This window comes from Athene cunicularia (genome assembly GCF_003259725.1).
Source record: "Athene cunicularia isolate RWA chromosome 6 unlocalized genomic scaffold, athCun1 chr6_part2, whole genome shotgun sequence".
Classification (NCBI taxonomy): domain Eukaryota; kingdom Metazoa; phylum Chordata; class Aves; order Strigiformes; family Strigidae; genus Athene; species Athene cunicularia.
In genome coordinates this window covers 7,898,725-7,911,367 of record NW_020799106.1, presented here as the reverse complement: position 1 = coordinate 7,911,367, position 12,643 = coordinate 7,898,725, and the positions used below count along the sequence as shown (strand labels likewise).

Below are 12,643 nucleotides of genomic sequence, written 5' to 3'. Positions count from 1 at the left end.
CTGCTTCCTCTTTGCACCGAATAGCTAAAAATACCTGCTCACCTTGCCCTCATCCCAGGAGAGCGTTGGCTGCCCTCCAGTAGCTATCTGGAAGGCAACTTCTCTCCAAGAAGTCACATAATTTGGGAGGGCAGTAGCGGGACTAATTTCCTGCTTCAGTAGAAGCAGCACAAAAATTGTAAATGTAATTTATTTTTTATTAGTTCCTGATTTAGAAGTGCCAATGCAGTCATTGAGTGTCATACTTTAAGGTTCTAGCCTTGTCATGACTGTCACTTCCTTATGATGTTCAATGTCCGTCACCACCCGATGGCTCAGCTGCCTTCTGGGCTGTGCTAAAGGTTGTATCTACAGGGAGGAAGCAAGGGAGAAAACCAGGGATGGACGTAATGCTCATTAATTAAGACTTTAAAACAGAAGTTAGCCTAACCTTGGAGGGATTTTTTTTTTTTTTTTTTAACTCTGCCAGACTTCAACCTCACCTGTCTCCTGTAGTTGGCTGTTGCTGAGACTTGCTGGTGGAAGCTATATGTTCTTTGGGGTTTTTTGTGGTCTAGGCCACATATGGGATCGCGTGTTACTGTTGCTTGTGAGGCCCGCTGAGGAGAACAAAAGGCTTGTGAGGTTGAGGAGGCCTCATTAATGTGACGTAGCCCATCAGTTTTCAATCTGTCAAAATGGCTGAGGGATTGCATGAGGTACTGGCAGGGAAGGGAATAATGCTATTAAATACCCTAGAGTTAGAGCAGAACAGTTTTTAATTGGTACTAATATAGACATAGTGGGGAATTCCTCCCTCCTCGACTTGCAGCTGAATTTGTTGGGACTTTTGTCCCAGGAATGTGAGGCCAGACTCTCAGAAGCATGCAGCTGTGTGGACGCATCCTAGGCTGCAGAGCAAAAAGTGGTACCAGGAATGACCTTCTCTGGTCTTCCAGTTGTGAGCAGTGGTGTGACCTGAAAGCTGTGATGTGTTAGCCCAGTCTCTGATCTCCTGTGATCTTCCCCTGCTGTCTGCTTTTAGCCATAGACCAAGTTTCATGGGAGTGAAGAAATCTGAAGGGATCTCATTTCCCCCATAAAGGGATCTTGTGGCCCACATACCTTTTCATTTTATATGGAGTATATTCAACTTTCTCTTCCCATCTTTCTGTTTTCTTATTTCTGCAGGGCTTACTTTCTTCTGAACTAAAGTTGTGAGTTTTTTCCCTTGTATGTTTTAGCACTTAAAGCATCCTTCTCACCCTTGGGTATAAGGTTTGACTACCCAACAAAACAATCTTCAGCAGTTAGTAGTTGTCATCCTAAGTCACACTTATTTGTATCTGTTGATCTTGCTCATAATTTCCAACTGATAAAGTCAGGCTCATACACACCCTCAAGTATTGTTAAAAAATAGTATTAAAAAAAGGGGAGAGAAAAGCTGTTCTGTGTTTGAGGACACCTTTAAAAGCTTGTGGCATCAGAGACTGCTTTGCCTCCCTTATTCTTCCAACCTAAGATTATTTTTTTTTCCTTGAAAAGAAATGCTGGCGAGTGACAGCAGTGAGCTTGCTGGTTTTTGGAGGGCACCAGGGTTAGAGAACAGGATGGCAGCTGTGATCCTTCTGGGTTCATGTGGTCATCCTACGCTTCTCACCATCTCTGCCAGCCTCACAGTTTTATTCAGTTACCTTGCTTTGCTGCACTGCCTGTGTGCCCAGGAGTTGCAGCTGTGACTGAAAGCAACCACCTTTTTTTTTTTTTTTTTTTTTTTTTTTAGAGAGGGTGCAAAAAAAGGTATTGAGCCTGTCAGCCTTCAAAGTACGGTTTGGATCAGGAGAAGTTCAAGGGAGCAGTGCATTTGAGGGCTGAGGAGCACAGGCTCGATTCTCTCTGTGCGTGGCAGATGTAACCGAGTGGCAGCTGCGTGCATCTGTCAGGGGTACAGCCCCGTACCCCGCTCGGAGTGAGCTCCGTTGAGGAATGTAAGCAGCATCTCCTGGATTAAGAAATTAACATATTTATAGTTTACAAGGAAATTAGGGTAATGTTGGTAGGATGGCTCCAGTGTGTGTCATTAGGGTGGACGGCCTCTCTGAAGCAGTTGTTCTCTGCAGCCTATCAGGGAATCATCTCTAAGGAGCAGCATGGTATCCCCCCTGATCCGAGTTACCTGGTGAGACCGACCGAAAACCTTTTGGGTTCATCTTCAGGACAGTCCCCTTGAAGGGGCTTAAAGCAGAGATCCTCACTCTCTGGCTTGTCCATCTGCACCCACATGCTGGTGCCGGTGCCTGAACTGGGCTGTGGAAGAGGGGAGTGGGAGGGAGCGTGAGAAATCAGCAGGTCTGCTGCCAAGGCAGGGCTGGGTGTCTCCGAGCTAGTCCTGACAGGCAGCTGTCTCACTATTTATAGCAATTTGCGGGTGATAGAGAGAGCACTGATGGAATAAATCTTCCCTGACAGCTGACTCCAGTGTTCCTCTGTCCTTAACATTAAACTCTTCCTGTGTATGTCTACATGTGTATGTATGCACAGGCTTCTCCTCCTCTCCCCAGTGTGTAAGTCTCTTCCCTTATGATGTCTTTAAGCACATGTACTGCATCTTATGCTGGGCCAAGAAAACAATCCTGCAGCAGCTGTTTTATATGTATTACAGTTATCTCACCTTCCTCTTTTCCATCTTTCTTACAGCAATCTGACTTATTTAGGTCAGTTTTTCCCACAGTGTGTGTTTCAGACCCTTAACCATTCTTGCTGCTCCCTATCGGATCTTCTCGGGTTGGTCTAGCAGTGACTCCTCAATGTCCAGCAGTTCTCACCTTGCTGAGTGCCCTGTCAGTAGCTGAAGGTGCTTTCTGTGGGGATGTTCCTGCTACTGGCTGGGGTGAAAGGAAGGATGTGCGTATCTCACGGACTACACTGCTGTCTCCTTATGTTCTTGGACCTATTTTAGGCTATGGCTGACATTCAGAGATGTCTCCTCAATCTAATCGTTCACGTTCATCCCTGGAACCTGCCGAAATTTTGGTGTGTTCATTGCAGCTCTTGCCACAAATCCATTGCGCTAATTTACGTCAGTGTCAAGTACTGTGAACGATGGGGAAGGGAGCAAAGTAGTAAAAAGTCTTGTGAGTGGCATGACATGCTGAAAAATTGGGCTGTGAATCTTCATCATTTCTGGTTAATTTCTTATTAAAGTTTCAGCTAACTAATTTAGTTGCTGAATACGGTTGAGCTGAGGATGAGACAGAACTCCTCACTGAAAGTACTACAGATCCCTGGAGGCTGCCTGTTTTTATGAATGTTGTGTCCAAGCTTGCTTTCATATTTCAATATGAAAACCTGAAGTTTTAAGTAGCTTTTAAGCCTCACTCAGATGTTTCCAGATGTTTCCATACAGGGAGAGTGGCAACTCTAGTCAACTGAAGAACACATCTGTCAGGGAGGATTCCTCTCTTCTGCTCCTTGTTTGATGGCACTGTCCTTCCTGTCTGAAGTGCCCAGCTTGCTAGGTCTCTTACTTTTCTTCTGAGACTAAACAGCATCTGATAGCTAAGTACTTCTCTACTGCCTTCGGGATTAGAATAACAACACTGTTATCTGTGGCACAAGGCTTTGTTATTTTATCACACTGTTCTACTTCTGTCACTCAAAGAAAAATACTATATAAGTGAGGGATTGTGATTTCTCTAATTGGAAGACCTGCAACTGTGAAGTATTGTGCCAATGCCTGGTGTGAGTCCCAGGATCCTTCATGGATGTATATCCTATGGATGCGTGCATTTGGCTTTCTCCAAGAATGATTTGCCAAGTGAGAATTTAGAGTTGAGTAGTCAGTCCTCTGTGGTAGCCAGGTGGTTTTCTTTGGGGACAATGAACCTCATCTTACGCTAGATTGTTGGCTTTCTCCAAGGATTAAAAGAAGACGTAACTAAGTAGGTGGGAAATATGGTCTTTGCCTCAAATTCAGGGGGAAAAGATACCTGAAAAGACTGTGAGAGTTGAAGTATGGCAGCTAGGATCTGGGGCAGGCATGGGCCATGAAGACAGGCCGGCAGCTAGTCTTGGCACACAGTGAAGGGAGTCTTTGTGTTTTCGTTTCCATTTTGTGCAGAAGCTGTAGCAACAGGCATGCCATGGGAAAGTCAGCCTCATCAGAAAAGGAGGTGGTGAGTCTTCACTTGCTGATGGCAGTCCAGCAGTGTGGGTATTTCTGGAGCTATGGGGTTTTTTCCAGCCATACTTTGACATCTGCATTGAAAGGCTCCTTTATGTGGGCACAGTATGGAAGCTGCAGTTGTTGGAAGCCAAGGATTTCAACAGAGGATGGTTGTGAAGGATGTAAAATACACAGTGTAGTAGCTGTATATAGAGAGCAGATCCTTCAATAGTTAATTCAGAAAGGACTAGTTGTGACCATGGCCTGGCAGTGAGGAATAACAGGTAACTGTTTAAAAACTTGTTTGAGAAGTAGACTACTAACTGCTTGTATTCTCATAGCTCATCTTGCTTGTATGCTGGGGTGGTGATCTAACTGTAGAGCAGAGTTAATTACCTGGATAAACTAGAGGTGGGGAAAAAAAGCCAACTGTATTCAAACAGCCTATGCCTGTATTGCTGTAGCCAACTGGTTTGACAGCATGATGGATTGAAGGAATGCGTAGGATTTGCTGAAAATGTTTTATTTTCTATTTCATCTATCACTTCCCTGGTTTGCTAGTTGTCATTCAAGCATTACAGGAGCAAATCTTTACCGATACAGCTATTCTTTGTTATGTTTAATATGGAATAGCTTGGTTGTGTAGATAAGCAATCAATTTTCTACTGCTGTTCTGTCCCCAGGACCTTTTCCCAATAGATTTTCTCAGAGCTACTTAAGGCTGGTGTCCTGCCTACACAAGGGCTTTCCTTGTAATGCTGGTGTAGCCTCAGCTGGCCACAGTTTATTCTAGCAAACTACGTATCAGCCAAAACCACAGCTCCACAAGGATGTGCCAGTGCTGATTAAACTTTCAGGAAAGGCTTTAGGAGCTGTGCCAGCATGGACTTCATGCTCCAAGACACAGATCAGCTGCCTGGCTCTTCTGGGGAAATAATTTCCCTGTCTTAAGATTCTTGGGGAGGACTCAGCTTTGGATCCTGTCTCTGAAAGATTGGTTCAGTGAACGTCTTAAAGATGGTGCTTTGCTGTAAGACTTAGGAAAATATTTTGTCAAGTAAAAGCTCAGGACCTTTTCAGAAAGGAGAGGCTGGTGTGTTAGACTCCATTGTGCATGGAAAGGCATGATTAGTACTGCTCTTCACCAAGCACTAGTGTATTTTATTAAATCAAACCCTTGCGACAGAGTTGCGTTCTGTCCCGGCATGGACTAGAAACCTCTGCACTGCTTTAACCCAGCTGTAATGCCATGGGTTATTGCATTTCAAAGCAATGCTGGGATTTTGGTGGTTGTTCAAGTGCTATTGGTACTTTGCTGAAGTAGTTATCACAATATGAACAAAAGTTAATTTGCTTTCATTGTGATTTATTCTTAAGTATGCTCTTTGGGAATTTATTCTAGAATAATCAAGTTTTTGCTTCTCACTAGTACTATGGAAGGAGCTCTTTAGCCCTTCTCTATCTATCCAGTACTGTGACAGTCAATTATTGGATGCTGGTGAGGAGTGAGTTGTCATTTTTTTGGGGTAGCTTTTAAATTAATTGAAGGAACACCTGCCCTCATCTCTTCTTGGAAGATGGTGTGAGATTGCTGCAAAGCTGTGTATTGCTGGGGAGACAAGCACAGACTCTTCTCTGTTGAATTTTACATACCACAGCTGTGTTTTCCAGGAAACTGGTAGGATGAAATATGTGTAGCCTTTTGCTTAGAGCTTGGGAGACTTCAAAAATCTTGGTTTTTGTTGTTTTCCCAAGGCAGCCTTTTTTGAATAAACTCACACAGAGGTAAATGACCATGTTCATAGTTACAGGGAGTACCAAAGTACCACCAGCCTTCATCTTTCTGAAGACTGCTGGCCAGGGAGCAGCACCTAGCTCTGTGTGAGCCCTGTACCCTGTGATTAGCCCAAAACAAATCATGGGGAATGCAAGTAGAGGCAGCTTTGCTTAAGTTACAGGCTTGCTAGGATGTTTGCCTGAGCTGTTTGAGTCCTTTAGAAAGAGAAATAATTTTGTCAAACCGTTTGCTTTGTTGCTTGTGACATGTTAATGTATCCATAGAGATTATATTTTCACTGATGTTAATGTGGTCTGAGCTCTGTCTCATTATAAACCACTTTACAAGTAAAGCATAAGAAAGCCACAGCATTGTTTGGCTTATGGATTTATCCTGCTTTTTATTTAACCACCCTGTTGCCAGTTGCAATTCTGCAAATTGCTCACGTCTTAGACTGAGAGATTTTGGGTATTGAGTCTTGGTCTACAAACAAGGTCACTGAAGATCTTTGTATTTGAACCGCAAGTGAAAAGGGGTGCTTTGCTCTCAGAGAGTTGTATTTCCAGATTGAGGATAAACAACTCCAGTTGTCACAAATCCTCTGTGGCACTGGAGTTTAGAAGACTCATTGGTGGAAGAGGGAAATAAAACAGCATGTCACTTGCTGGAGATAGAAAATAAATCAGTTGAGCTGAAACAAAGAGGCTGTTCTTTCTGAATCCTGGAGTGTTGATGGTAAAACACATTTCTATCACTTTATATAAATCTTTTTTGGAGAAGCAGGGGTGGAATTTAGTGTTAGAGGAGGTATGGTATGCCTTTCTCAATCTTCTTGCATGTGTAGTTTTAGGGAGAGGGTATGATAATTCACTTGAGTGATTTCTCCGGTGGCTTTGGGCTGGCAAAATGTACTGTGATAATTAGTTTGGATTTGAAGGGGGGTGGGAGTGTAGAAATTTGATTACAGCAGGGAAAAACACCCAATATTCCAAGGAGACTGATCATTTATTTGCTTTTGCTTCACAATCCTCCATGCTGAATTGTAGCAGGTGTTTCATTCAGGGACAACCTCCCAGGGCCATCTTTGTAGCCCTGGCATCCCTCTCAATAATTTTCTAAACTGATGTTTTCTTTTCCCTTGTACAGGGCATACGCAGAAAACTCATCCTCTGTAAAACATGATCCAAGGACTGAGCCGAGTGAGAAGGTGAAGCACGAGGAGGAGGAGGAGGAGGAGAGCAGCAGCAGTGAGGACAGAAAGGCTGTTGCGTCGGGTGATGAGGAGGCCCCGCCAGAAGGGAAGAAGAAGAAGCGTTCTGGGTTCAGGGACCGTAAGGTACCAAACTTGGGCGTGTTACACTGCAGTGGAACAAGGGAGAAAACTTGCAGAACGCGTTATTCGGACTGTGGTACAAAACATGTACAGAGTCTGGTTTTTGCTCTGTACTTTATTTTCTAAGGGAGCTTACTTTTGGAAACCTCCTTTCTTGGCATGCTCCCCTGAGTTTCTTCAGGTTGAAACTTAGGTGGAAAACACAGTACACTGATCCTCTGAAATGGAGACCGCTTTTGCCATCTTCAGTTGGGTGGCTGAGAAGTGGTTCACTGAGAAATCAAAGCTCCTGCCATGATGGCATGCAAAGCAGGGAATCAGTGCAAAAGCTTTAAAACCATCTAGGGCATCCAGCACCCTCGTCTCTGAGCCCGTCTCTTTGCCTGTGAACATACAGAGCATACGTAGGAAGAAGTAGAAGGTGAATATGGAAGGGGTGGTTATATGAAAGGCATGCTTTAATTTTTCCTTTAATTATTCTATGTAGGCATAGTTGTTGAAATCCAGCCTTGCTCCCCATTCATGGTTAGCTGTGTCTCTCTTGATGCTTATGCCTATTCAATTGTCATATCAGACATATTTTCAAGAGGAAAAAAGTTTGAGTAACAAACTATATTTTTGAGTTGTGGCCTGCCTTCACTGTTGGGCAGTCCTGAGAGCTTTGGGCTCCTCAGAACTCTCCGACAACTAGTGTGGTACTGTCTGTAACCACTGTTATTACAAGATGCATGATTTGGTCTGATGGAGAGTCCTGTAACTGAGAGGTGGCAGACAGCAGTGTTTTATTTTTTTAAACCTGTCTGGGTGTCAGTTTTATTGGGCTGTGTTTGATGATTTAATATCCTTGCAGTGCCAGAGAGGAGAAAGGGACTATATGCTCTTCACAATTTGTTCCTCTATGATTTGCTTCTGATAATTCGTATCCTGGAGGCTGCATTTCGTTAGCTGTTAAATTGTGGATGATCATATATAGTGACTTAACAGCTTTTAATAAAAAATTAATAGCTGTTTCGTTTGAAGTTGCTGAGTCATATTCTGTTCTTGGTTAGACTTTATTACACATCTTGAATATCCAAGTGACTTGTGGTATTTGGGGCTCCAAACTCCCCCTGTTGTGACATGCTGGTGACAGCTCAGTGAAGTTATGTTGTAAGGTACTATGCTGAGATGTTCAGAATTGTCCAGGAGTATGGGTTCTCAGCTTCTGCTAATTTTCTTGGCAACCGGGTGTCAGGTACTCTGTCAGCTTCAGCAAAACTTCGACTCTTGCCAGAACCACTCAAGAAAAGCAGGTTATTTTTCCCAGTGTCAGCAGATGGAGGCAGGTTGCAAAGAGCAAAGAAATGATCCACCTTCGTCCACAATCTTGTTATTAAAAAAGAACATTTCTTGATACAGTAAATATAATGATTGATTTCTGTTGTATGTGGCTGGTGACTCCTGTCTAGGGAAGGCAGAGAATGTTTGTTTGCAGGCGAGGACTTTTATTCCAGTCTTAGGACATGAGCCTGTGTTGACCAGCTCTTTCCTTCCCATACTAGGCAGGGAGGAATGTGGCTGTGCTTTCCAAATAAAATGTGAGCCAGGCATGGAGGGTGCCCAAGAGGTCTGGTGGGAATGACGTGCAGCCTGAATCCCTTCTCAGTCCACAGCCTGCCTTCCTCCTACAGTGCCTGAGTTGGGAGCAGCAATTTCAGCAGGGAGGGCACTGCCTAAACAAACCTCACAATATTTTTGCCAACATAAACCCTTTTCTAAGGACAAGGACCTGTTGAAGAAGACATGGACCTGTTCAAGAGAGTCCAGAAGAGGCCACAAAGATGGATCAGGGGTTGGAGCACCTTCCTTATGAGGACAGGCTGAGCGAGTTGGGGGGTTCAGCTGGAGAAGAGAAGGCTGCGGGGAGACCTTAGAGCGGCCTCCCAGGGCTGAAAGGGGCTGCAGGAAAGGGGGGAGGGACTCTTGATCAGGGGTGTAGGGATAGGATGAGGGGTAAGGGTTTTAAACTAGAAGAGGGCAAATTGAGATTAGATATGAGGAAGAAATTCTTTGCTGTAAGGGGGGTGAGACACTGGCACAGGTTGCCCAGAGAAGCTGTGGCTGCCCCCTCCCTGGAAGGGTTCAAGGCCAGGTTGGATGGGGTTTGGAGCAACCTGGATTAGTGGAAGGTGTCCCTGCCCATGGTAGGGGGTTGGGACTAGATGATCTTTAAGGTCCCTTCCAAGCCAAATCAGTCTGTGCTTCTCTCCAGCCTTAAGACAGAATGTACCTTCTGTGACCGGAATGCCAGTGCTGCTTTTGCTTGGTTTAATGCAGGATGTAACTGGTAGTCTGACAGGTGCTGGGTTCCGTGTTTGTTTGAGCAGCTCTGTTGTGGGTTTGGTGTTTGATCAGCAGTTGCCCTAGTGAGTCATCTGAAGAGGTATGTTTGAATGTTTGCCGTTCAGATGACAGAAGGTGTGCCCCAGCTCCTGACTCAAAATCAGGGCTGCTCCCAGGATGTCCTACTCCCGTAATCGGTTGTGTAGAGCCTAGGGAATTCTTGACTATTCTGTGTTTTTTAAAATAAAGGAACATCAAAACCCACAGTAAAAACCCTTTCCAACTCTTCCATAATTAATTGAAAATAGTGTAGGGTTTTCCTTGAGAAAATAATTAAGCTTAATTGAAACTATTTAACACTTGTTTGTTATCCCAGTGTTGCATTTTAATTAAGTTGATGATTAGTGGTGAAATAATAAATTAGGCATGACATTGTTATTTTAGGTAGTGATGCAGTGAAGAGGAAGTTGAAACATAAATCACTCGGCATCTGCTGTGGCTGGGATCGTATGTGGCTGCTGCCAGGGCATGTGTTGTCTTGAAGCCTACGCCACGTACAGGTCCTGACTGAATAAGGGAGGAGAGGAAAAGATTGAATGCTTTTATAGTTTGCATGCTAATGAGCAGTAATACATGATGTGGGTGGGCTGACATTAATTAATTTGCTAAAAGAGTTTGCATGCGGCACTTAGGACTGCTCTTTATCAAGATCTGCTTGCAGTCTTTGCTGGGTGCTGCAGGTATGCTGCCTTAGGAGTGTTAGTCATGCTAAGACTTCATTTTAGTGTGCAAAAAGCCAAGAAAATGAATCCTAATTAAGATACCCTGCTAGGATGTGTGTAGTGGAGCTGGACTGCCGGAGTTCTGCCTTTTGCTGTGCAGTCAGGGAGGCCCCAGTGATGCTCTGGAAGTGAATTGAGATGTTAATTTAGAGCTTTATTTTCATGTCTGCATAGGATTTAATGCTTTTCCTTTTAACCTGAGGCTTAGCGTAAACACTGACTGTCTCAACAGCAGCTTTCCTCTTGTAGAGCAATAGGGATTACTTGCTCATCTTTCTCATCCAGTACACAGTCTATTAATAAATGCCAAAAAGGGATTTTTCTCTTTTGGTCATATAATCTTTATGAAGGCCCCTGATTACATGAGGCTGTAGTTCTGGGGTAGGATGGGAATTTTTGGTTGGTCTCCACTGCATCGAGGACTGGTGCGTACTGGGGAAAGGTGGCTGCCTGGGTGCATGCTTTGCCAGGAAAGTATTTTGGAGTATTCAATAGGTGAGAGGTCCTGGGAGGAAAGATTTTTCTGGGATTATTTTTATGTCCAGACTGTTTCAAAGTAATGTAAAAAACCCTTGCAAATGGTGGCGTGAACACCCAAATATATACATGCCTGCTTTTATCTCCATATTTATATAGTAAGATCAGGACATTCGTATTATCACCTGCTTTTTGTTTATCACCCAGCCTTGAATAAATGAGTTGTTCCTTTTTGCAGGGTCCTGGCTATTCCCTTCTTGACCTGACTTTGTGTTCAATCCAGTTTTGAAATTGAAGGGATGGGTTGTAGTTTTTGCCAGCTGATTAGATCATGCTAGCGAAAATGAAGTAATTGTGAGTTCAGCTGCGGGCAAAAGGGAAGAAGTGCTGCTGCATTTGCTCACTTCTTGTAGGGAAGGTTGGGAAGAAGTGTGATTTTTGGTTTGTGGTGAAAACAGCCTGAGACACTAAACAAGTGTTTTACATTCTACTTTTTCGGTCTAGATTAAGTTATTCAAGACTGTTTTTCCTTATAATTTTTCATAAATGTGTTTCTCTTGAAAATTGTGGTTTTGTGTATGTCGCAGCTAATTGCTGGAACTCAAAAAGATGGAAATAATTAAAACTGACAGTAGCTTCCCATGAAACTTTATGAGTAGCTGTTTATAACCACGTTCCCTTCTGGATCTGAAACTCAGATTGTTTAACAAGTAACACCAGTTTCTTATACTGCAGTGGGCTTAGAGGTGCTGCTTTGAGCTTTCATGGAGATGGTAGGTCAGTCAGCGTTCTTTGGCCAGGCATGGCAAGTGTTGCCTCAGAAGATGATGATCATAAAAAATGCTGCTTTACTGTCTGCAAAATGAGACGGTCAGCTCTCCACCTGCTGCACACTTATTTTTGTAAAAGTGTTCAGCTGCTTTTGCTGGAGGAGGGGAAGCTCAAAACCACTTAGGTATTTCTCATGAAGCCACAGACTGCATGGGGGCAAACCTCTGGGTTTGCAGGTCTGTGTGCAGTTGTGCTGCATGCTGAGACAGGAGACTTGGGTTTTTTTTTTAGCCTGTGTCATTAGTAAGCTTTTGTGAGCCATGCAGTGTTGCTTTGGGAGCTGTGTGTGGCTTCTGAGCAACAGATTGACCCTGCTCTAGAGCCATGTATTCAAAATTGCATCTTCATGAATGCCTGCCAGTCATCTGAGGAAGCTTTTCATTTTGTAGTACGTGTGGATAAAGGATGGGATGGCAAATGATCCAGGAAAGGGCCATGTGGTAAATGGATGCTTTGCTTCTGTTGCAAGTCATGGTTGTCATGGACTTGAGGTGCAGTGTGGATCTGAACGGGGCATGGGGGAATTGCTGTGCCCAAAGTTGAAGCAAAACGTAGGTTGCTTACTATCAGTAAAGCAGGGGCCTGGAGGATCACCCCAAGCTTGGAGCAAGAAAGAATTGACAGTGAAGTTGCTGGACTGGTAAGGAGGTAAAAATGTCAGGTGAGGAACAAGGGCAGTGCCCACACTCCAGAAATGAGAAGAAAAGCATTAGGCTTGTCAGTAGCATCTTAGCAAGATCTTAAAACAGGTAGGGGCAAGATCCATTGCAGATGTGAAGTCAAATGGGATAAAATTCAACATGATTTTATTGACAGAAGTGTCAGGACTAGTGTCTTTGGTGCAGCAGTGGAGTTGCTGAGGAAGAGAGGTTCAACTTCCCTAGCTGGGTTGAAGGAAAGCATTTGATAGTGCCTTGTGAGAAACTTTCACGGAGTTTTGGAAAATTGGGAGTAATGTGAAGTCTCAGGCAGACGAG

The 12,643-nt window shown here is 43.9% G+C and overlaps 1 protein-coding gene across 5 annotated transcripts in view; it reads left to right on the top strand.

Annotated features, from left to right (window-relative positions):
- Positions 1 to 12,643, top strand: part of MICU1 (mitochondrial calcium uptake 1) — a 109,450-nt gene that overhangs the window by 18,687 nt on the left and 78,120 nt on the right. For all 5 annotated transcript variants that reach the window (XM_026851942.1, XM_026851940.1, XM_026851937.1 and 2 more), the window contains exon 3: positions 7,068 to 7,257. In XM_026851942.1, the coding sequence (XP_026707743.1) occupies positions 7,068 to 7,257 (190 nt within the window). The remainder of the gene's footprint in view (positions 1 to 7,067; positions 7,258 to 12,643) is intronic.